Source organism: Lingula anatina, chromosome 2, assembly GCF_051362555.1.
Source record: "Lingula anatina isolate TDL-2025a chromosome 2, LinAna3.0, whole genome shotgun sequence".
Classification (NCBI taxonomy): Eukaryota; Metazoa; Brachiopoda; class Lingulata; order Lingulida; family Lingulidae; genus Lingula; species Lingula anatina.
The window spans coordinates 43,960,654-43,986,107 of NC_141768.1; the positions used below are offsets into that span (position 1 = coordinate 43,960,654).

Below are 25,454 nucleotides of genomic sequence, written 5' to 3' on the forward strand. Positions count from 1 at the left end.
TACACATGCCAATGTGTGCAAACACACATGGATGATGTATTGTTTATTAAGAAGCCAATTGCTGTGTAAAATGTGATTTGATTTGAGAGAAATGAAATAAAGATCTGCCAAACTGATCAAATGGGTGTAAAGTAGTATTTTGCCATTATATCTTGAATTCCAGGTTTCTACTACATGTAGTTGTAGATACAAAAGTTCCATCAGATTTCCAAACTAATACCAATCAGATTTCCAATGAAAAATTATATGTAACTTAATTGGCTTAAGTCAAGTGTAACCATTACATGGACTGACTTTGTGTTCAAATCCAGTAAAAGATTTTTTCACAATTTAGAAACCAAGACAGGTGTTAGCCGTGGCAATAGACTCCTGTGATAGACCTCTGAGTATTCTGAGATAAAAGCTGCTGAGGTAAAAAGATATGTTTTTTTTTTTACTTTCCATAATTTAATACAGATATAGGCAGACAAGAAGTTTGATTTTACTGAAGAAAAATGAAGACTCAAAAAATGTGGCAAAACAGTCTTTCATCATACAAAATTTAACTTGGCAATTATCAAGCATGTGTTAAATTGATCAATTATTGCAATATCTTATGCTTTGGCCATAAGGTGACTTTAAATTAAAATCTGACTTCCTTTATGTTAGCCTTGGGGAACACTGCCACTGCGACACAAATTAATACAGTGGTTGATCAACTATGATGAATGAATTCAGATTTATATTTTCTTTGTCAGAGATATGAACTGACAATTATGAAACCGTTGTCTAAGGCACATACAAACAGGAAAATCAATACTGATGAAAGTACAACCTTCCCACTGGCATAGATAAAACGATACTGCTGGAAAAAATACTAAAATAGTACTATGATAAAAAGCAATATAACATCAAAAAATGTGCCATCAATTTGATGATTTTTTTCATTGTTTGTACCCATCCTTCATACAAAAAGTCTATTTAGACAAAACATAATTTATTATTAGGTGAGAAAGCATCCAATAAACACAAAAATCATTTTAAAAAAAGATCAAAGGTCATGAATCCCATTGTAATTACAATGTAACACAGAGCACAAGCATGTTCATCATATCAGTAATGTCCTCCTATTTAAAAAGATAATCACATCTTAGTGATCTGCCAAATCCAGTTTTTGATCTCTAGTATGTTCTCTTCCAGATGGATTAATTGAGCCTTCTGTCCAAAATATAAATGAGACCCTATTCACATAGATATCATCATTGGTACATGGGGATTGACCCAACTCTGCGGGGGATCTTGCTAACTGCAATCAGGCTGAACTGTATGGCACACCTCCTCTCGTCTCCAAGGTACTCCTATAATCACCAGATTTTCTGTATTCTACTTGACACCAGGAGGCGGCATGTCATTCAGTTAACCTGACTGCATTCAGCAAGAATCCCTGCAGAGTTCAGTTCCAGGTGGACCAATTGTGTCTATGGGAATGGGGCCTAAAAACTTTAATATAACTGAAGGATAAAGATTGTCATAGTGTGTAATTAATCCTAAGGAATATGTTATTCTTCTGACTGTTCTTTAAGAGATTTACTTGATATTTGTCCCTTGCCAACTGAATCATCCGATCAAAGTTCAATATTTTATGACAAATTTCTATCCTCATTTTTAACAAAAACATATTGCACTTGATTGCTGAAATTTTGATTTCAGTCCAGAAAGAATATATTGCTGAAATGAGACGTGCACAGCTTCTTCACTTCCTCTGGAAAAAAAAAATAAATAAAATAAAAAATAAAAATCATCATAAAATTAATATCTTAAAGGACAACTCAGTGGGTTAGATTAATGTATAGAAGCAGGTTCTATGTAAAACTTTGATCAGATTTGTGTTTTGGGAGATTGTTTATTATTATATGAATAAGTCTGGGTCACAAAAGTCCTGTTAAGACAACTAGAATAAAGAATTAGAAAACGAAAACTATTTATCATGATTTCGGAGCACAGCCAGAAGTACTTCGGGCCCAAGGTCACGACCTCGATTTTCCCACGCTTACGACCAATCACAGCAGGCTTCAGTCAGCATGAGATAGACGTCACGACTACACAGCGAAACTTGTCAGACATGTAAGTGCCGCCTGTCCATCTTTTCGGTACATGTACCGATCAAAAACAGAAAACGTAAAGCCCAAAACGCTCTTATACACGTAACCAACTTTGTATGAGCACAAATATTGTCATTTATTGTGAACAGGATAATATGATAATCAGACACACTTGAGACCTGTGAAGCGCATACTCACGTGTCGAGGAGTAGTTTCGCCATTGCCTCGTATGTGAGTCCTAACTCAGCTTTAAGTGTCCTTCACCGCCCCACCTCCCTCCCAACATACACAGTCTGAGTGCTTCTTCGTCTGTCTCTAATTTTCTTTCGTATCTTTCGAACTGGAGTGGCTATTTTCTTTCGCCCCCTTTTGTCTCTCTCCTGTTCAGACTTGACGCGCGTCTGAGCCATGTTTGCTGTTTTGGCGCCAAATAGTAACATCCGGGTCTCAGCCGTAGTACTTCATTCATAGTAAACCGCGAGACTTAGCGAGAAATTGCGCGTTCTGAAGCCGTACTGTGAGGTGGTAGCTGAGTATTTAAGACGAGTCGTCTTTTATTATTTAATGGAACTTAAAAACGGTATTAGGTAGCTTCATTTTCTGAACGGTTTTGGATAGGATATACCTTGGTCATTATGGGGAAATTGGTGAGTTTTCCAGGAAAATTCATTTTCGTGCTATTTTAAGGGTTAAACGCGCTGAGACTGTCTTTAAAAACTTCTTAACACATCATTACAATATTACTAAGTCTAAGTTTCAATTATCTTCATTCTGTTGCCAAATATTGAAAAAGTTAGTGTTGTATTTTTAAACTGCCCATCCACTTAACCAACTGAAATGTCTCCTAATTGCGATATATATAAATGATAAGTATACAGTCATAAAAAGATAATCACCATTAATTTCAATAAGGTTGGCATTTTTCTGATTGATGACAACATAGAATTCTCGCTGGTCTGACTTCTTGCCCACTACCCAGTAGTCTCCAGTCTGTGTTCTGGCTATTGTCTCATTATCATCATTGCTTGATCTGAAGAAACAAGGCAGCAAAGCTGTCAAATGTACAGACAAAAAAACAGAAAATAAAGATGCAAAATAGGTCATTTTGTCAATTTTGATGCAATAATAAATACTGCTTATAATAGCACTGTCAGTCAACACTGAATTCTAATCATGCACAACAGGTACCATGGTCAATAACAGGAGCGAACCCAGAGATATTTTCTGATAGTATTCCAAAGTATCTATGTTGATTCATCCCCCATTTTTATGGTCTTCCAACAGAAAAAAATAGATACCAGTCAATATAAACTTAATAACCTGACCGTCTTCCGGAAGACCCAGAAGATGGTCTCAATCCACCTCTTCAATAAGATTACAGTTTCAGGATCATGAGAGTTCAAATTCACATGATGAAAGTCTCAATTTTTGAAAAATGATGACAGTGCATAAAATAATATTACATAATGTTTAAAGACATAAAAAACAATACACTTGCTTACGTGGAAATAAAGACAAGACAGCACGGTTCTGAAATGTTTTTTTCCCCATTTTTAACAATTTTTTAACATAAAACAAAATTAACAGTTTACTGCCATTTTTATATGATCAACTAAGAAAATTGATGAGATGGGAAAAATATCAATAGAACAGTCTTAAATGTCCAATTTCCTCCATTCTGAGATTCTGAACATAGTGAATGATTAAATCTGACAAACTGCAATGATATGAGTTTATTTCCATTTTTGACACTTTTTTACACAATACATGATAACAAGTTTACCATCATTTTTACTAAATCAACTAACAATGTTGTAAAGATGCAGGAAATGTCAAACAAACGCTTTTACGTATCTTATTAGTTTAATAATGAGACTGTTAACATGCCTAAGAAATGAATCTGAGGAAATGCGAAAAAACAGAATACCTTCAAAAATATTGGCACGATTATGCTGGTTTACAAAATCAACATGAATTTTAGCAAAACTGACCACTCCTATGACTTTCATGACAATTGGCCCATCTGTTTTTCTTATATTGTGTTTACAGTGTTGCATATATGCTGAAAAGTGTAAAAAACAGCATAACTACTAAAATAAGAAGTTTACCATCATTTTTACATAATCAACTAACAATGTTGTAAAGATGCAGGAAATGTCAAACAAACACTTTTACGAATCTTATTAGTTAAATAATGAGACTGTTAACATGCCTAAGAATTGAATCTGAGGAAACGTGAAAAAACTGCACAACTTATAAAATAATGGCCCGATCATGCTTATTTTCGAACTTAACCTGCATTTTATGAATACTCATCAGCTCTGTAAATATAAAGCCAAAAAGTAAAACTATCTTCCACTTACGGTGTTAACGCTGAAAGTGCACAGCGACGGTGACGGCAACATGATTGGCGACGGCGACGACAGACGCAGGTGGCCTCATAATAAAATATACGTATCGTGGATTTTCAGAAAATATGACTAGCATGGGTCTTCAAGCCCGTGGAGGTTCTAAGTCACACCTTGAAAATGCCAATATGTGAAAAATTAAATTTTCACAAAAAACTGATTAACTGCCAAAAAAATTTACCAAATAGACTGCATTGCCCACTGAAGCTTTATTTAAGTCCCTTGTTTCTTCCTGTAAGTTTGAGAACAGTAAGTGACATGGTTTTCCTTAAATGGTCATCATGGGAGCAGTGTCCAAAATAGGGGTGTCTTCAAATTTTGTTGCAATATTACATAATGTTTAACAGGATAATTACCATCAATTTTTAATAATAAAATATTAGTATCATGGATATTCAGAAAATGTTCCTAGCAAAGGTCTTCAGGCCCAAGGAACTTCAAAGTCACACCTTGAATATGCCAAAATGTAGACAAGACAGCACTGTCCTGAAATGTGTTTTTTTTCCATTTTTAACAATTTTTTAACATATAACAAAATTAACAATTTACTGCCATTTATATATGATCAACTAAGAAAATTGATGAGATGGGAAAAATATTAATAGAATAGTGTTAAATGTCCAATTTCTTCCATTCTGAGTTTCTAAACATACTGAATAATTGAATCTGACAAACTGCAATGATATGAGTTTAATTCCATTTTTGACACTTTATTACACAATACACCAGAACAAGTTTAACATCATTTTTACGAAATCAACTAACAATGTTGTAAAGATGCAGAAAATGTCAAACAAACACTTTTACATTTCTTATTAATTAAATAATGAAACTGTTAACATGCCTTAGAACTGAATCTAAGGAAATGTGAAAAAACAGCATAACTTCTAAAATAATGGCCCAATTATGCTAATTTTCAAACTCAACCTGCATTTTAGTAAGATTAACCACTCCTGTGAGTTTAAATGACAATTGGCCTATCTGTTTTTCTTATATTGTGTTTACAGTGTTGCATATATGCTAAAAAGTGAAAAAACAGCATAACTACTAAAATAGTGGCCCGATCGTGCCGATTTTCGAACTTGAACTGCGTTTTAGTAAGATTGATTGCTCCTGTGAGTTTCATGACAACAGGCCTATCGGTTTTCCTTGAAATGTGTTAACAGTGTTGTATATATGCTGAAAAGTGAAAAAACAGCATAACTTCTACAATAATGGCTCGATCATGCTGATTTTCGAACTTGACCTGGGTTTTATGAATATTCATCAGCTCTGTAAATATAAAGCCAAAAAGTAAAACTTTCTTCCACTTATCGTGTTAACGCTGAAAGTGCACGGCGCCGGCATCGGCGACGGCATCGGCGACGGCATCGGCATCGGCGACGACGGCGACGACAGACGCAGGTGATGGCAATATGTACAGACACATCTGTGTCTGTACATAAAAAGGCTACAATTATCATCTCAAATCATGAGCCTCAGTAAGCATCCTCATCATCATCATTGTCATCACCCAAGACCATGTTAAAAAGAGGCTCTGCCACAGCAAAGTCTTCATTTTTGGGAATAACTTATGCAGCCAAACTTAAATAGCAGTCTATGTGGACTTTGTTAGATTGGTCTAAAAGCATCTCATGAATAATATTTGCAATAATATTGAAGTGGGCGCCTGTCTCAAATGATAGTAAAGACTGTTGTCAAGACAATTATTATTTGACCTAAAGGTACAGGTAAAAGACTGAAATATCAGTTAAATGGCCTTTTTAAGCATTTGTGAAACTCAACACTTGCACCTAAATATCCATTGCATACTTTGATAAGACCAATTCAAATCAGTCCTCTGCTAGGATCATCAGTTGTCTTAAATAGTTTAAGAATAGTAACTACACGCCCCATTGAAACAACGTCTTATAAGGTTGCTAAAATTCCCAAAATGCATAGATGTACTACATGTATTTGGTCTATTTTACCTTAGGACAATTGTCAACCAAATAAAATAAAAAAAAATCAGCCATGTCTATCTCCTTACAAAACAGGCACTATATATAATTCAAGTGGGCCACTTTTTATTCATCTATTGTCAAAACAAACTTTTAAGATTCTGTCACTAGGTTAATACCCCAGTTTTTGGCGTTTAAATTTATCTTGTGAAACTGGCCAAATAGACCAGGGAATTTATCAACCAGGGAATTTATTGATATTACCTGGAAATGTCAGCATTGATGTCCCCAATCAAACGCATTATGTCTGGCGGCACAGTGACACTACCAGCAGTCTTCTTGTTACTGTCGGCATGGATGGTGGTCTTCTGAGCAAGGTTCATATAGTTGAAATATACATATTTGAACAGGGGCTCTGCAGTGCTAAAATACAGAATAGGTATATAAGTTAAAACAGTGTTTTTAGATTGAACTCCAAGAAATAAATCTATAAAATGAGAAAATAATGAGCTTTGAACCTGTTTTCTTATTATGCTCAATTATCTATCAGTGGCACACTCTGCAATTTATTAGTTACAGTGTTAGTTTATTGTAAATACCCTCACCTTGGTGGCCTCCTTGCATACTGTTCCCCTATGTCAGATGCTAATGAACTCAACTGTGGACCCAAAAAACTGTCTAAACTCTTAAAAAAGTCGAAAGGTATCTGGAAAGAACCTGAAAGCAAATAAATAAATAAATATGAAAAATAATCCAATCTATGAAAATTAACAGAAAACTGATACGATGCACACTTATAATCCTCTTATTGAATAAGTTGTATTGACCCTATTTACATTTTTCATAAGCTTCTCAGTGCACAAGCTTGACAAACTTGTAAAATTAGCCTTTCTTTAAATTATTTCACATCTTATAATATAATAATGTATCAAACTGTCATAGCCTTAAAACACCAGGGGTCAGTTTCACAATATTTCATTTTAAGAAGACAACTACTAATTAATCTTAAGGCATGTAAGACTAAAAGTTGACAGTTTTAAAGTTAAAAAACCATTCTTTGATCTTAAGGACATTTATAAAATTAAACCCGTACCCTCTATAAGCATGCAGACGGTGGCACTCAATGCTCTGTAGACCAGAAGATGGCACTCCTCATCAGGACGACCCGTGTTGACAAATATCCTGGGGATTTTACCAAAGTTTTGGGGTTCAGTCAGGCTTGGAGGACCTGTAACAAACCTACAAAAAGGTGCAAAAGAGAAAAACTGTAAGTTGACTTTGATGTGTGCATCATAGAATATCTGACAAAAATGTGCAATGATAAATTAAATGCTTCTTTTTTAAATTCTGAATTACTTTATCAATCAAAAAAAAAAATGATTTGATTCTTACTAAAACAAATGTGTAAAAGACATACGATTTTAATTTAAAACAGACCTTTAGATAAAAAGTGTAGTAGGCTGAAAATTTGAAACTTTCATTTATAATGAAGTGATATTACTAGTAATTATATCAGATGGATTAAGAATGTGTCAGGTGGCTACACGCACGCACACACATGCACACACACACACGCACACACACACACACCTACATGTGCCACTTACTTCCCATAGTGGCTGGTACTTGGTCCTCCAGTCACATTAGTAGAAGAACTGTATGGACTGCCTCCTTGTAATTCTTGCTCCATATATGCTGGAAACAGACTTGTTGTCAGGTATTTGTACATGTACCTCATATCATCCTGCTCAAGACCACTCCTGTAATCAAACATTTTTCATCTAACTATTAGCAGCAAATATCTTTATGCAATATATTCATATGACATGATCTTTATTTTGACCAAAGAAGAAAGATGTTTTCATCTCTGCTGGTTTGATTGTTTGTAAGTGGGCAGGATATATCCAAAAGTTCTTCAAAAATCTTAGGCATTACAAATTTATTGTGGAGGGAAAATAGTGATTACTACCAAATTCAGGTCGCCAAATATTCTCATTATCCTTTCCTTGATAAAAAGCCTGGGTGCTCTCCTCTGAATCTTTATTTTATTTTATTTTTTAAAGCATTAGACATACACATTAATTTTATCTTTTGAAAAAAGACTGAAATTCACTCTCAGACATATTTCCTAAGCACACTTACCATACTAACTGGTCATTATAAAGGAATGCTGTGTACTTCACTTGTAAGAAAGTGGCTTCCAACAAGTTGATGAGGCATTGTATCTTGAGGTATGTGTTCTTGTCAAGAGGCAGGAAGTGAATGCCACAGTACACATCTAGGATATCACTTTGGTTCAGCTTCAGTGTTTGTAGATACTAAAATCAATATATTCATTAATGTCTTTTTAAAAGATACAGATGCAAACCCACCTTTACAGGTAGTAGGTATAAGATAAAGGAACTTGAACTTTGTAAACTCTGCATGCAAGTTATGTGTATTTTTTATGTTGTTATTGTTAATGCTAACATTCTTTTTGAAACTTTACATGCATACATAACTTTAATTACCTAGGTGTATATAAAACAAGCACAAATAAACATTTCTTGAAGTACAAATGATAAATACAATTTCTACAAAAAGTGACAGATACAAAATTGTGTCCTCTAAAAAAATCGATAATGCACTGCTGTGAACATAATATGTATCGTTGAAATGATGCCACAATCACATACACCTGTAATAAACAAACCCTTGAAAAAAAGTGGTCAAGCCTCTGTTTCAAGTTTTGAGCTGTCCCTTTTTCTAAAATGTGTTGAAAACTTCCCATAAATAACTGAAAAGGAAAAAAAAGAGACAAATATGCAACTAACAGATCTGATAAATGATTTCCAATCCAATTTTACAGAAAGGGTCCACTCAAAAAGTAAAGAAGTAATTTCTTATTACTGGCTGGTTTAAGTATTCTTCAAAATTTGACACACATCCAACAATACCTGTTAACTGTGGTTTCATACAGCAACAAAGAAAACACAATTCATCAATCCAAGCCAATTTTTATGATAAAGGTTCAACTATGTAAATGTTTGACACTTCAATCATTTTAAATATGCCCTTTCCGAGTCTGTAGGTTTATAACTAATAATGGCTGAAAGTAAAATTAATAATTAATAATTATATTCAGAGGTGGATCTCTAATAATATTCATAAAATGTCAGAGCTTACAAATTTGAAATTTGTCATTACATATCCGCACTGTTACCTTAAACATTCTATAAGCTTGTTTCAGTACAGCATCAAAGACCGAGTCCTGCACATCATCCTCATGGAACTCCATGTAACTCTGCCCATCTTTCTCTTTTTCACTGGATGGAATGCTGACTGTCTGTAATGTTAAGTTAAAATGTCAACAAGCTACATTATTACAATACTAGTGCATGTATAACCCAGTCTGTGACATTAGCTATGACAGATTTAGCATCAGACTCATTAAAACTGCAACTATTCCATCTATCTGTGTGAAATTTAAGCCACTTCAGCTTCATCAATCTAACAGTATTCTTGTCCTGAATCTATTTTACTCTGTGCTCAAAACTTCAAACTTTTGATGGCATAAAAAACCTAGATATAATGTCACTGTGCAAACAAAAGTTAAAGTAGTATTAATCTTATATTGAAATAATTTAAATATAATTAATCTAAGTAGCTGGTACACTGTACATACTTGCTTATTCTAAAGACATGTAAGTGCATTTTGTAATGTACTGTTTTATTTTGTGGTGTGTGGTTCATCAAATGCATTTTCTTAACTGTCACATAAGAAAAATTCTGATAATTATAAATATCTTTGTCTTACCAATACCATCCAGAAGTCTTTTTCTGGCTGGTGAAAGACCTGTCTAGTTTTCTGTGCATGCATAGCTTCACAGGGGTTATCTGAGAAGGTTCTGAAAGAAAACAAAAACAGTATTATTCGAAGTTGTTTAATAACAGTTTCAAACTTACTAGTAAGCTGGCACTTTAGTTTGCATTCAAGGTATGGAAAATTTAAGCAAAAGACTTCATAAATTCTTATCTGGCCAAAAAAGGTGTAAAATACTGTATCATTTCTTGTCACAAGTCTTAAGTTCAAAATATTCATTTGTCTCAAATCATCCAGATATATTCTAGCAAGAGTTACATCCAAAAGTGACTCCTGTTAGGGACAGCACTGAACAACATGATTGTATAATGCTTGTACACTTAAGTGGTAAGAAACAACAAGTATCATTATTATCATTATTTGCTTTCATAACCTATATTAATAAAGATAATTAAATAATGCTTGACAAGAATATGGGGCCATTCTGCAGACCTTAAAATTTAAAGTGATGTTCTGTAGTAATTGCACCAATGCATGAAAATATGTTGTTTCTTACCATCAAAATGATCAACACAGCTTGATACTTACTCTGTGAACTTGATGATTGCTTCACATAAACCCACATCTTTGATCTTCTTATCTAACTCAGTGTTTGGTGGATAATAGTACAATATCTTCTTTTCTTCCTGGGAAGATCAAAGATTGGTAAATCATGCAGTACTCAGGTAATATTATAATCAGATGGCTTAAATTGCTGGACAAAATAATTTACTTATCTTTTTATTGTGTTCAAAGTATACCACATCAAGGTTTCTTAAAATAAAATGCAGATATACGGCATAAACTAATTAAATTAAACTGAAGAGAGCATAAATTAAACTGAAGAGGAGGTGGAGTGAAACATCAACATGTAAAGGGTGTCAGATTACGCGTCTTGCTGGTTTACCTCTCCTTCTCTTGGTCCATACTCAGAATTAAAAACAAAGAAATTGACTAGAGACACTGGTGTCTTTTCTGGAGACTTCCCCGTCATGTCCAACTTGTTAGAAACAACGTAAACTTTACATCTATTTTTATCTTAATTTCGAAAAAATATTTGACTGGAAGCTGACATCTTGAATCTCGCGAGATCTCGTGCATATTAGGTTCCAAACTTCAAAGAGGAAGATCAAGTGAGGTTGGGTAAAACTTCATTATCTCTCTCGAAAAAAAGGTGCTTGAATGAAGTAATTGTAATTATAAGTAGGAAGATATTTCTCAAATGGTATCACGTGTGATGTAATGTGTGTGAATGTTACTTTTTTTTTGCGTTCTCTGACTGCTGTTTCCTAGAGAGCTCATCAAGTCTACATGTACAGACTACACGATATATCTTTTCACAATTTGTTTTCATGCCCTTGCACCTTTCATATTTGTATGGAATACCATACAAGGTGTTTATGTTAAACAGGGGTATATGAGAAGCCCCTGTACTTAAAAAAACGCTGTGTTACACTGTTTTATTTACACTTTTTCTTAGGTACTTTAGAAAAAAAAATCAGAATGTGCCAGACAAACACAAGTTACTAGTAGTAGTACATATATATCTTCTGAAAGGTCTTTTTAAGCAAAATGTTATGTTTTTGGAATTCAGAAATTATCTTACAAGCTTGTAAGGCAAAAAACTGAGGCAAGTGATCTGTATGCAAGCCATGCACTGCTGCTGCAGGACAGGATTGACAGTGATAATATACTGGTACTCCTTATTTGCTTGCCTTTTTACATTTGCCTTTTAAATTTTCAGAATGATGCCCCAGATCAGAAATTTCTTTGCTAAGTGAAAATTGCAGGGACTTTGTTATATGTAATGCAAAGCAAATTTAAGCAAAGACCCCCACCCCACCCCTTCCCCCAAAATCGATGGCATATAACAAAAAATTGCATTGAGATATATTTCAATATGGGTTAACAATACAGACTCTGTTCATAGCATTCACACACATATTTCTTGGGAGTTACCACACTCGGCTGTCACCTTGATTGGATAGTAAATGATTGTTGTAAAATTGCTATATGATTTTAAAACAGGGTGCGTAAATTTGAAAACCAAGAACAACCTTTGACTGCCACATTAAAGGGATAATAACTCTTCGTTTCGTCCAAAAAATGAATTTTCTTGGAGTAAACAACAATTTTCCCATACTTACCAATGGCTAATGAATCCATTTTTACATTCAAAGTTAGTCCCTTTTTTTTTTCTGAAAAGTTTGGTTTTTTGTTAAAATCTCAAGAGGTTTTAACAGAGTATAGCCATCAATGGAGGTCACGTGGTCAGACAAGCTCAGATATCAGAATAATAGCTATAACTGCCATTTTTGTGGTAAAACAGAATATATTATATTTGTATGAGTTATTCACAATGTTTTTATTGTGAAATATAGATCTCATACAAAGAGTTATTATCCCTTTAATCTAATACAGTCAAAAATACCCTATCAAAAGAGGCCAAAGCATTCAAACTGAATGCTGTAAAGTTCCCATATACCCCCACAGAGACAATAAAATAGTAAGCTTGTGAAACAAGATTCCAGAAATTTAAAGATAATAATCGAATTAAAATAGTGCCAGGCATCGGAGGCCTCTAATTTACTCAATAATTTCTTTTATTTAAAAGGGAAAAATAAAATAGTGAATGAATTTAGATTTTTTGTGAAACTGCCCAAGATAACCAAGATAGCAGTCTACTCTAAGAGCAGTGTGATTTTCTACTTAAGCCATTTTGTGAAATGGGTTCCAATACTAAAATTACCATTCCCTGCTTCAGCAGCCCAAGCACCATCTTCAATAATATAATGCCTATTGTCATGGACTCAACCTCTCCCGGTCTCAATATGGCCCATGGGTTTGTGAGGCACATTCAGCAGTGTCAGATGGAAAGAAAACTCTATGAACAGAGTCTGTCTGATAGAAAGTTGCAGGAACAAAATGCAGCACAGCAGCAGCAAAATGCGTATGGGAAGTCTGCACTGAAAAGATCTGCTACAGAGAACAAACAGAAACAAAGACCAGATCTCCCTTTGTATCAGCCTCCAGGTATTTGTATAGGCCCCATTCAGAATGAGAAGATGTAAGTGCTAACTGGTCCACGGCTTAAATATGGCAGACCTACATGAAAGGAAGACCGCTTAATCCTGTAATGGTCTCTCCGCCTCTTACAAGCCTCCCCGTGTGGCGTCCCTGTAGGGGCACAGTAATTAAATCTCGACTCCATTCGAGCAGATGCATGGAAAGGCATGTGAGAGGTGAAGAGACCATTACAGGATTAAGCGGTCTGTCATATTTGAGCCTTGGACCAGTTGATACTCAGATCTTCTATACTGAATGGTCCCACAGATGCTATGTTTTAAATAAAGTTTTAAGGAAAGGTTCCTTGTGAAAGCTGTAACAATGTTATTTCTGTGATATCCAAGTTTCTAAAATGTTTTTTTTTTTTAATCAAAGAAGGGAGGGTTGAGTCTAGTAGACAGTCTGCTGTGTTTGTTTTCTTCTAATTGTTCTTTTTTATTATCACAACTCGACATTATTGTAGAAGTCTGAAATGTAAAATGATTAAATGAATAACTTTTATGAATAAATCTGTTGCCTTTTTATTTAAAAGTTAAAAGTTAAAATTATATTAAATTTTATTAATTTTATACTTGTCAGTATTGTAAGTACTATGTTATTTCATTACATAGTGTTTTTTCCCCAAGTTGAAATTTTGCTTTTCTGCATATTATAAAATACTTGGTCCATGATATTCTCATTTTTGTAATTTTGTACTGCTATTAAGAAGTTCTGCTTCTTACAAACTTGTATATAAAATACGTTGAAAATGATAATTGACATTCAAATATTCCAGAAAAGTTTATAGTATTGCTCAGTGTACATACAGGGTAAGCTTTTAAAATGGTTATATTCTCCAGGTCTGCGTTTCCGTCTCAACAGTACCAGTAGTACTAGTACCTGCTGCACCAGTGACCTGCACATCATGAATGAGGAGGTGTCGTCAGAGGAGGTGGATTTACCAAGATATATTGAGGAAATGCAGGGAAACATAGCCAAAGCATTAAAAAGTAAGTTTGGGTTCAGTCTGTGAGAAATTACACACTTAGGATGGTTGACAGAAAGGTCTCCACAATCTGAAGATTTTTTATTGAATGGTTTAATTGGTCAGAATGTTTTTTTTTTTTCAAATACATTCTATTTTTGAAATCAAGTATCCATGTTCTCTGTCACTGAATGAAAAATTATATGCATGCGTAGGTAATCAACTAGAAAAGTTGATTCATTTTTGTCTGAAGAAACAAATGTTCAATTTTGACTTTCATTAATTTTTTATAAGTGGGGGAAATTACTGTAACAGTGGAATTCAAACATAAGGTCTGGCTGCTACTGTATGTTTTTTTTATCTTTCCATTAAAAAATTGAATTTCTTGAGTAAAATTTATTCAAGAAATTCAATATTAAATTAATAATTTATAAAAAGAATTAAATGTAAGGAAGCGCAAATAATTTAAATGGAAATGAAACTGAACTTTGAATTTACTGCATCTAGAAATAAAGCTAGTAAATTTTAAGGAGAAAGGACTTTCACAATGTATGTGCCCTAACTATGGAACAGCTTGCTAAAATTAGAGCAGCAGGTGGCATATAAATTTTCAAAAGACTTTTAAAGGCATATTTTTGTAACAGCTTATATTTAGTTATTGAGCATTTTTTATTCTTAGCTATATATCTTTAATTCTATAATTAAGTTTAAATTTGCCATTTTTAGCTCTCAACTTTGTCATTTTAAATCTTTATTGTAATATTAATTCTTCAAAATAGTAATATTTATCTCTTTCAAATTGTTATATTTAGCTCTTTCAAATTGTTATATTTAGCTCTTTTAATTAAAAACAACTGGTGCATTGAGATTTTTTATGGTATGTGCCATGTAATAATAGTATATTATTATTATTATGTTCTTAGTTTATTTGATAAGTGATAATCTCTGCATTATAACCGAAAAACCAAAATTTATACAATGTTGGTTTATCCAGAAGTGAGCCTAGGCTAGGCAAGATAAATATTTAAAAAATCAAATTTGTTTCGACATTTTATTCAGCAATTTTTGGCTGGCAAAAACAGAGTAGCTGTATTTTTGTGATAAAGTTAAAGCTTGAAACAATAAACATCTGCCTTCCCACCAGTATTTTGGTTGATCCAGTCCATGTATCCAGATGTCAGGGCTCTGCTATACCCACAGCCAGGTCTAGAGTAACGGATAGGAAGATAAACTTTCCCGTCAGATGCCCAACCAAATGCACAGACACCAAGTCCGTCTTCCCATGCAGCGCGCAGTTGGGCTGGTGTTGCGATTTTGGCACCGCGTTCAATGCATTCCTGTTTGGCTTGGTTAAATGAAAGCTTGTAATGACCTTCGGATGACTCAGCATGGAAAACTGGAACTTAAAAGAATAAAATTATAATTAGTAAATTCAATATAGGAAGATGTGTAAATAAATTCCTAATGTATAAGCAAATAGACGACCACGGCTCTAATATCTACATATATTGATTAAATCAAATTTTAATTTGAATTATTAGTTGAGGATTGATTTAATTTACTGCAAATGAACTCCAAAACTTGTAAAAACAAGCACAGAGTTTCTTAATGTAAAAGTTTAGCATTGAGAATACTGTTTTCAGAATAACTAAACATGATACTCAGCACAAGGAAAACTGTCAAAAAAGAGATCAAAACTGAATTTTTTTCCATATTAATTATTTTCATGTCCTTGATGAGTCCACTGCAGTGAAAATACCTACTGTGTTGTCTTCTTGCAATTTGATCCATCAGTGACTTCAAAGTCTGCATTTGATGTTGGAGGTTTTGGATTTCTTTTTGGGTCAAACCCTTGAGGTCATCAATACTCTGCTTTATATCTTTAAGCTCTTGGATTTTTACAATGCCAGCAATTCCAGCAACGCCAGTTATCTGTAACCAGAGTGAGAAAAGTTGAAAATAATTATGTAAATTTATTATTTATTTATTTATTTATTTATTTATTTATTTATACTTTATTGTATGTCTGTAATCTGATGGTAGGTTACGATTTTTGGCCTTTGAATATATTTTTCACTAGAAAAAAAATTAGAGATAAGTGGTAAGTTCTGTGCACAATGACTTACCTGGTTAGCACCACAAGTGAAAAAGAAAGTTGCACTTGTTAGGAAGGCAGTCATGATAGTGCAAAAGCTAAATTTCCACAACATCCCGGAGAGTTGAGTCCAACTGCTTATTCTGTGATAGCAAGTAGTATCTGTTTAATTTTACTATGTGGTACATGCCTTTATAAGCATTTCATGTGTAGTATTGGTTATATACCTAATGCTGGCAGACTGAAACCATTTCAATCTAAGTGACACCAAAGGAACTAATTTTAGTTATGTGTATGCCCTCTCAGTAATAATCCAAGCAAATTAAGTGGCTGAATATGGAAGTTGGATTTATTTAATGAGGTGTCACCTACTGCATGGGTGATTACAAAAATAACAGATACTGATACATATTTAATAGGTGTAGCACTTAAAGGGATCTCTCTGTGCTCGGTTTGAATTTTGTGTAAATGCACCTTTTTTGACTGCATCAAGTGGCATTGATTTTCACCAGCCAATGAAAAAACAAGTTGTGGCTTTATCATTTATTTTCTTCCTAGAACTCAATCTGAGATTTTTTCATAAATCTAATTTAGAACTTGATAAGGTCACGCATAATAATTATAGATAATAATGGGAACGCAGTCAACTTTAAGTGTAATAGTAGACACTTTAGGCTAAGATTAAAGTGAAAGAATTGGATATTTCTGTACCAAAGAATATATACTTTTCAAAAGAAGTTAGGGAACACTTCCAAAGGTAGACAATAAAAAAGAATGTTAACTGTTCAATAACTATGAAGGTAGTAATAATAGTTGTCAACCATCCCTTCATTGAATTGTGCATTGTGTTTGAAATTTCCCATCAGTTATTATAATACAATTGAGCATAAAAAGGAAGGGGGGAAATTAAATTCACAGCTGCAAGAGTCTTTTCATGTGTATCTGCCTCTGGAAGCCACATATTAATGTCTGGATCTGGAGTCACTGCCTGACTAGAATTCCCTTCTTGGATAAACCATTAAGCAAGCTTATTGAGATCTACTGGTGGAGGGTGGATTTCACTGAAATCATAGCTCTAAATGGTCCCATAAGGGTGTATATCGGGCAAACAGGCAGACCAGCCCTTTCTGTGGATGTTCCTCTGCAGACAGAAATCTTAGGAAACCCTTGCACAATGAGGATGCATGTTGTCAACTTGTAGAATATTGCTCCATATGACCTATCCTACAGTGGCATGGCATTACCAGGTGCATCAGGATTTTATTCCCAGTGTAGAATCTGGTGAAATTACCATTAATAATGTAAAGGGGGGTGGGGGGGGGGGGGGGATGAAAACCCACCCCATACCATTACACTGCCATGGCATGTACACTTGATGTGCTTGCTGAAGGTTGCAACTATATGGACTCACCTGTGCACATGAGTGCCACTGTTGCTGGTCTAGGTAATCTTAACTCAGTTAAGGCAACTATTCACCATTCTTGATGTGTCCAGTGTCTGTGATTTGTTGTCAGTGCTACACCAGCTGATCTGTGTCTTGTCAGTAGGACTAGCTAAAGCTGAACTGCTTCGAGACGTGAAGAGAGTATATACTCCCTTAGACAGCTTCTAACAGTTTGGTTTTGATAAGTGTGAGGACCCTTCTGGGTTTTTCCGGCAGTGACAGTAATGTTCCGTTTGTGAAACAAATAACAAAGGTCCTGAGCTGGGGTTGTGACACAAGGTCAAACTGACCTGTGTCTGTTGGCTTACTCCCTGTTACTTTCAACCCCTGATTACTGCTAATGGATTACTAGAGGATTTACACCTAGTCTTCTGGCAGTCTCTGGTCTTCCAAAACCTCTATTTAATAAACTAGTATCCCTCTTTCCTCCAGTGACATTAACCATGGCATTAAGGTATAGCCTTTTTTATGCCTTATGTCATATTTTACTTACATCTGTTTTACCTGTTGTGGATAATTAAAATTTTCGTGTTGACCTTGCTGTTAAGCAGAATGTTTTATTGCCTCAGAATTGAGAGAAGCCTATTTTGTGTATCATCATTTTCTGTTTTTTGTCTGTACATTTGACAGCTTTGCTGCTTATTTGTTTGTTTTTTTCAGCATACATTATTTTTAATACCAATAACACATTTCAAGGAAAACCACTTGCAGGAATGATTTTAATCTTTAGTAATATTAAAATATTACTAAAATTCAGGTTGAATTTGAAAATCAGTTTGACTATGCTGTTTTTTGTGTTTTTTTCAGCATATTTTGATAAGTGCTCAATAACCCTCAAAGGAACTACGGGAAAAGTGGCATGTGGAGATTTCTAATATGACTTTAGATTTAACCTTTGGCCAATTTTTCATGGTCAGAGGGGCCAAAATTTTGTAAAAAATGTGTGAAAAAATTTGTTTGTGCTGATTTGCTTTGATAGTATGGAGAGAAGTTACACTCTTTACAACTGAAACATATGCATCCATAGCTACCATTTAACATGAATAAGCTCAATCTCTAAAATTTGGTGTTGATTCTGTACTCATGTAAAATTGCATCAAAATTGACAAAATGAACTAATTTCTACATCATTATTTGCTTTTGTTAGTACATTTTACAGTTTTGCTGCTTGTTTTTTTACCATTTAAAACTGAAATACAGAGAAATAATTCAAATGAAAATGAAACTGCAGCACCTAAAATTTACCTCGCCAAGAATTTTGTGTTTTAAGTTTATCTGATTATGTCTACAGTAAAGCCAAAACTGTATATTATACAGTGTTGGTTTGTCCAGAAGTGAGCTTAGACTAAGCAAAAAAAAAATTTAAAAAATCATATCTGCTTCTAAAATTCATTCACCAATTTTTGGCTGGCAGTATTTTCATGATAAAGTTACAGCTTGAAACAATAAACATCTGCCTTCCCACCAGCATTTTGGTCAATCCAGCCCTTGTACCCAGATGTCAGGGATCTGCTACTCCCACAGCCAGGTCTAGGGAAACGGATAGGAAGGTAAATTTTCCCATCAGATGCCCAACCAAATGCACAGACATCCAGTCCGTCTTCCCATGCAGCCTGTAGTTGGGCTGGTGTTACGATTTTGGCGCCACGTTCAATACATGCCTGTTTGGCTTGGTTAAAGGACAATTTGTAACTACCTTCAGATGAATGAACATGGAAAACTGGAACTAAAAAGAATTAGTACTTTCAAGTTACTAGTAAAGAGAATTAGTAGATTCAGTAAAAGGAAGATATGTAAATAAAATCCTAGTGTATAAACAGATGTATTCACATTTTGTCAAGGATATTTAACCTCTACATTTCAGATTTAGTCTTGCTAGACACATACACTTTGTACATGCAAGTGTACCAATATGCGCAAGTTGAATTGATTTAGTCAAAATAATTTGAATGTATAGGTGAGGATTTATTTAGTTTACTGCAAATTAACTCTAAAAGTTGTAAAAAAGGGGAAAAATCAACTCCAAGCACAAAAAATCCAGCTCAAGAGTTTTTCAATGTTAAAGAAAACTTTTTTCAGGACAAAAATCCATTTCGATACAATTTTTGGAGCACAGTAACTGGCTCAAAGAAAGAAAAGTGTCAAAGAGGAGATCAGAACTCGGAATTTTTTTTTTTTTTTTTTGCATCAATAATATTATGTCCTTGATGTGTTAACTGCTGTAAAAATACCTACTGTGATGTCTTCTTGCATTTTGTTCCATCAGTGTCTTCAAAGCCTGCAGTTGTTCCCGAAGGTTTCGGACATCTTGTTGGGTCGAACCCTTGAGGTCATCAATACTCTGCTTTATATCTTGAAGCTCTTGGATTTCTACAATGCCAGCAATTCCAGCAACACCAGTAACCTGTAACCAGAGTGAGAAAAAGTTGCAAATTATGTTTAAGATGTATTTATTTCTTTATCTGTCTGTCTGTCTGTCTGTAAGTCTGTTTATCTATTTATTTACTTATTTTGTGTGAATTATTGAATTTTTGTTTTGTAACTGAGCAGAAGCTTCTTATGAACTAGATTTTAAAATCAGGATATGAACTGAAAAGGATCTTTATCTGACTGTTGTCTCATCCTACATAGAAATTTTTGGTTATTGAGTTTACTTTTAAGACTTAATAATTTTTAAAAATCTGTACACACTGACTAACCTGGTTAGCATCACAAGTGAAACCGAAATTGGCACTTGTCAGGAAGGCAGTCACTATAGTGCAAACACAAAATTTCAACAGCATCCTGCAGAGATTGTTTTGCTTATTCTGTGATTGCAAGTCGAATCTGATGAGCAGTTATTTTGATGTTAATGCTTTTATAAACACATTGTTGGTCGTAGTTACACTTGACACTGAAAGGTTGAAACCGATTCAATCTAAATGATGTCCCAAGAACTAATTGTAAATAGGCAGTTGCCCTCTTATCAATAATCCAAGAAATTAAATTGGTTGAATATAGAAATGAATGTAGTTCATGAGATGTGACTGTCCACTTGATTACTATCAGATACTGATAGCATTTAGGGGGAACCTTCAGCAGTCTGTTGGAACTGTGTATAAATGCACCCTTTTTACCAAATCAGTTGTCATTTAGTTTCACCGACTGATGTAATTGCAAATTGCGGTCTTATTTCCTCTCAGAGCTTAAACACGGATTTTTATTCTATGAACCTAATTTAGAACTTACTGTGGTCATGCTTATAGATAGTAACAGGAACACAGTCAACTTTGTTTCTAATAGCAGGCATTTCAGACAAAGATAACAGGAAGGGATTGGCTTTTTATGCCAAAGAATAGAATTTCTTTCTATACCAAAGAAAATATAATATTATATGAACCTCTAAAGAGCATATATTCCTAAAAATGCACTGTACAAATAAATAGCAACAAAATTTTAAAAATGTGATTTTCCCCAATTAGTTATTTCTATATAACAGCATCTGTTCAGAGGGCCCATGCAGGAACTCTTACCTGATGTACATATTTCGCTATTTATTTTTTATATATGAATAAATAATTATAAATAAATAATTTAAAAAAAATATCAATAATAACAACAACTTTTATTTCCCTTCACAGACCCAAAAAGTGTCACTGGCATTGTTTTAGATGAAGTGGCTCATGCTATAGTTAACAGGGCATATGAAGACACTGGTTATTATAAGACAGCTGCCAAGATGTGCAAGATAATTACACAGGTAACTAGTGGTGTGCACCTCATACTCTTCAGTTCACTAGTCACTTTAATGGTAGCCCTCTGACAAATTACTGTCCAAATCTAAATTTTCTTGTCTGAAGATGAAATTTACCATAATGAAAACAACCATTTTTTTCATTGGCCTATTTGGACTAGTCACTTTGAAAAAAAAAATTAATACTCCAATGTTATTTCTAGTGGTCAGTTGCCTCAGATCAGTAGCTGTTGTCACAGACTGTTTAGATTTGTGTGCTTGACACAACTAAAAGAGACAGACTTAGAAAAATATGACACCCATATGTTAAATTGTCTTTTGAGAAAAAGATTGACTTGGAAAGATAAGACACCCACAAGGTTATTTCTAATAAGAGACAGACTTGGAAAGATAAGACAGCTACATGCTTATTTTGAAACAAGGGAACAGACTTGGAAAAAATATGACACTCGCATGACATTTTCATAATTTTAGAAAGAGACAGGCTTGGAAAAATATGATACCCACATGTTTATTTCCATCATTTTTTGAAAGAGACAGAATGGGGAAAAATATGACACTCAAATTACATTTCCATAATTTTAGAAAGAGACAGAACTGGAAAAATATGACGTCATTCCCTGTAGCAGGTTCAGATATGCTGTGATAGACCACTGTCAAAGACTCTATGATGACCATGTCCAGATGAGAGAGACAAACAGAAGATTCTGGATGGAGTATGTCCATTTTCTGGCAGAACTGTACCACCAGATAAGGGATTCATGTGGACGTGGAATCAGGGGGATATTTGATGTCCTGTATAAAGCTCTGATGGTTCTGAGCAGACCTCCTTGTATTTTTGAGCCAGATGAGGTAAGGAATTTTGTGATGAGAAGAGAAGTGGGGTGTTTTGATAAATTACTGTACTTGTTTTTTTTTCTTGTTATTGTTGTTATTATAATTATTTCTGTTGCCATTTTAATCTGTTTATTTATTTACATATAATACTTATTTTGTTTATTTCAAGAAATTAGAAGGAAAAAAAGAGGAGCATTTCCTCAAAATTACTTTTAAATGTGATGTGTTAATTCTTATTATTGGTCCCTCTGCACCATAGAAAAGATTGGAAAAGTCACATAACTTGTATAATTTTGTTGCTGTTTATTTGTACTGAACATTTTCAGGAATATATATGTTTTTCAGAGATTTACATATATATTCTTTTGTACAGAAAAGTTCAATTTTTTCCCTTTAATCTTAGCCTAAAGCATGTGCTATTACTCACAAAGTTAATTGTGTTCCCATTATTATCTCTGATCGTGACATTATCAAGTTCTAACTTTAGTTTATGAAAAAAATCCGAGTTTAAGCTATGGAAGGAGATGATAAGCCCACGCTTTTACATATTGGCTGGTGAAAACTAAATACCACTTGATTTGGTAAAAAAAGACAGATTTATAGTTTATACACCATTCCAACAGACTGCTGAAGATGTCTTATATTTGCTGTCAGTATCTGTTTGTAATTTTAAAAGTAGACAGACAATCATCATAAACTACACCCATGTCTACATTAAACCAAAGAAATTTCATCCTAAAGTGACCAGTAACATATACTTATTCCTTTGCTTATTTCAAGAGTGTAGAGGGGGGAAAGGAAGAGACATTTCCTTAAATTACTTTGTTAAATTATTTATTTATTTATGAATTTACAATTATTATTGTTATTATTTTTCTTATTAGTTGTTGTTGTTGTAGTTGTAATATTTTTGGTAAATCTAGGATGAAATTTCTTTCAGAATAAAGGTTAGTATTAGCAGAATATAATATTTGGACTAAATCAACGACAAATCTGGTGTAATCTTGAAATATCTATTATTATCTATGTAATTTTTTAAAAATAAGATGCTTAACTACGTTTGGATAAACTGCACTACTAACTTCAGCCAATTATCAGCATACTATTGTTGCAACAGCTTGTTAAGAAATTTGTACAATTGGGCATGTCTCCTGTTTGTAATATGATTTGATATTCTTATTCTCTTAGTCTGAAAATATCTTGCATTTAAAAATACTGACACTGATTTGAATTTTCATGCATTTCAGTAAAACCATCACAAAGCAAAATGATCCAAACATTTTGATGGACCACATATGTAACATAAAAAGGGACCATTCTTACAGATATTTGAATTGATCTATCTCCCTGGGGAGTCTCACTAAATTGCTGTCAAATTGATCAGCTGAAATGTCTTTCATACCTAGTAAAGCTGTTTTGGTAGGCATGACAGACATTTAAGCCGGTTAGTTGACAGCAATTTAGTGAGACACCACCCAGGGAGTTAGATCGATCCAGATGGATCGATCTAGGCATGGGAACCCAGTTTAATGATTAAAAAAACCAAAAGCTCTGTTTCAGTTGCCAAAGCCCAAAATGAGTTAATTTGTATTTCCAGATGGACGTGCTATGCTCCATCTTGCACGAGGTGGGTCAGGACTTGGAGGTGGACGATGGTGACCAGATGGACACTTTGATATGTGGTGTGCGTGATGCGGCATTGGAACCGCACACTGAGCCCTGGTGCAGGGGGACACTGATGCAGATCTTAGAACTACGAGCAAGTCGCTGGGAGCTACCTCACCATGTGGCACAGTTTTATTATGAAAACTCTGCAGATTGATGATAGTAGCATATGGAGGAGGCAGGGGATGGGGAGGGGAGGGGGTAAAGGAGGAAGATCCTCTACAGAGCAAGTAATTTTATGTAACAACAGTGATGGAATCCCTTGGTTTATTTTAAAATGCAATATTAAGCTGTTTGAAGACCCAAATTGATTATTTCAGGAGGGAAGGAAAATGCCTTTTTTTTCTGTATTTACATTGACTGTTGGTCAGCAATTCACTATTTGATACTTTTAGTTTATTTTTGTACATTTTGATTATTCTTTATATTTTGTACACTGTTTTGCAGTACTAAGTTTGTTTCTTGAATTGTTTATGAATCACAAACCTCCTAGTCAAGTACTTCATAATGTCAGAAAAAAATGCCATGCTTTTATTTACTGCTTTTATTTTGTGTCCAATTTGCCGCCATGATGGAAATGATTTGTGTAGTGCATAAACTTTTTTTATCAGCTTGTAGAAGCAGCTTTTCATTAGTTTTCTGGAACATGTACATTTAGCTAAAAGTGCCAAAATCATATACTGTAAATGGTATGCTGCTCAAGTGTCCTGACCAGCACTTCCCGGGCACTTTTCAACTTTTATTAAAATATTTGTATACATTTACATGGTTTGTAAACCTACTAAAACTAATAACATTAATGGAGTACTTGGTAGTCTCTGATAATTACCATGATATTCAATAGTTCAGCGTGTTTATATTGGAATACGCAAGTTCCTTGTACTCCTTCAATGTAATTGTGATGTCAAGCATGTCAACAAGTTAATGGCTGCACTGGTTTATTTTGTTATATTTACCTTTGTTTTAAATACTGGGATAATTTCATGGGAAGATATATGGATTTTTTTTTGTGTGTTTTTGTCATAATTTCTTGTGACTGCTGCAATACACACTGTGCTACTTCAGACCCCAGATCAAGGCCCAGTGACAGTTTTAGCATTTCCTTGTTTATGTAGTGTAGGGTTAATCTAGTAGCGAGTCTAATGTTACACCTTATCCAGTGTTTTATGTGGGATTTCACCAGTGCAAATAAAAGCTTAATATAATAAGCAGGATTTCTCTCAGATACTTCTCAAATTGCTACTAAAGGTATGCAGGTCTAGTATGAAAGTAAAGCATTTTTGCTGAAATGCTGGTAGGAAAAATGTTTTTTATCTTTGAAAAATCTCAAATGTAGGTAACTTTAAGAGTTTGACTCCCAGAGTGAAATTTTTTAAGGCT

General features: G+C 34.1%; 4 protein-coding genes across 4 annotated transcripts; 1 reads left to right on the forward strand and 3 right to left on the reverse strand.

The window, feature by feature from the left end:
- Positions 1–959: 959 nt before the first annotated feature.
- Positions 960–11,376, reverse strand: LOC106168790 (vacuolar fusion protein CCZ1 homolog). The gene is made up of 12 exons (XM_087005625.1): positions 11,178–11,376; positions 10,820–10,917; positions 10,226–10,316; positions 9,632–9,754; positions 9,122–9,205; positions 8,572–8,747; positions 8,037–8,189; positions 7,523–7,668; positions 7,035–7,146; positions 6,694–6,852; positions 2,978–3,111; positions 960–1,741 (listed from the first exon to the last, which is right to left on the reverse strand). The coding sequence occupies exons 1-12, from the start codon at positions 11,262–11,264 to the stop codon at positions 1,686–1,688; spliced, it is 1,419 nt and encodes a 472-aa protein (XP_086861751.1). The 5' UTR covers positions 11,265–11,376; the 3' UTR covers positions 960–1,685.
- Positions 11,377–11,392: 16 nt separating this feature from the next.
- Positions 11,393–25,282, forward strand: LOC106163414 (MIF4G domain-containing protein-like). Its single transcript, XM_013540992.2, has 6 exons — positions 11,393–11,413; positions 13,035–13,303; positions 14,176–14,325; positions 21,460–21,578; positions 22,158–22,424; positions 24,007–25,282. Exons 2-6 carry the CDS (start codon positions 13,063–13,065, stop codon positions 24,229–24,231), a joined length of 1,002 nt encoding a protein of 333 aa, XP_013396446.2. The 5' UTR covers positions 11,393–11,413; positions 13,035–13,062; the 3' UTR covers positions 24,232–25,282.
- LOC106163416 (tumor necrosis factor-inducible gene 6 protein) lies at positions 15,338–16,652 on the reverse strand. Its single transcript, XM_013540996.2, has 3 exons — positions 16,427–16,652; positions 16,064–16,232; positions 15,338–15,702 (listed from the first exon to the last, which is right to left on the reverse strand). The coding sequence occupies exons 1-3, from the start codon at positions 16,508–16,510 to the stop codon at positions 15,407–15,409; spliced, it is 549 nt and encodes a 182-aa protein (XP_013396450.2). The 5' UTR covers positions 16,511–16,652; the 3' UTR covers positions 15,338–15,406.
- LOC106163415 (hyaluronan and proteoglycan link protein 3) lies at positions 19,215–20,904 on the reverse strand. Its single transcript, XM_013540995.2, has 3 exons — positions 20,539–20,904; positions 20,075–20,243; positions 19,215–19,565 (listed from the first exon to the last, which is right to left on the reverse strand). The coding sequence occupies exons 1-3, from the start codon at positions 20,620–20,622 to the stop codon at positions 19,270–19,272; spliced, it is 549 nt and encodes a 182-aa protein (XP_013396449.2). The 5' UTR covers positions 20,623–20,904; the 3' UTR covers positions 19,215–19,269.
- Positions 25,283–25,454: the final 172 nt, after the last annotated feature.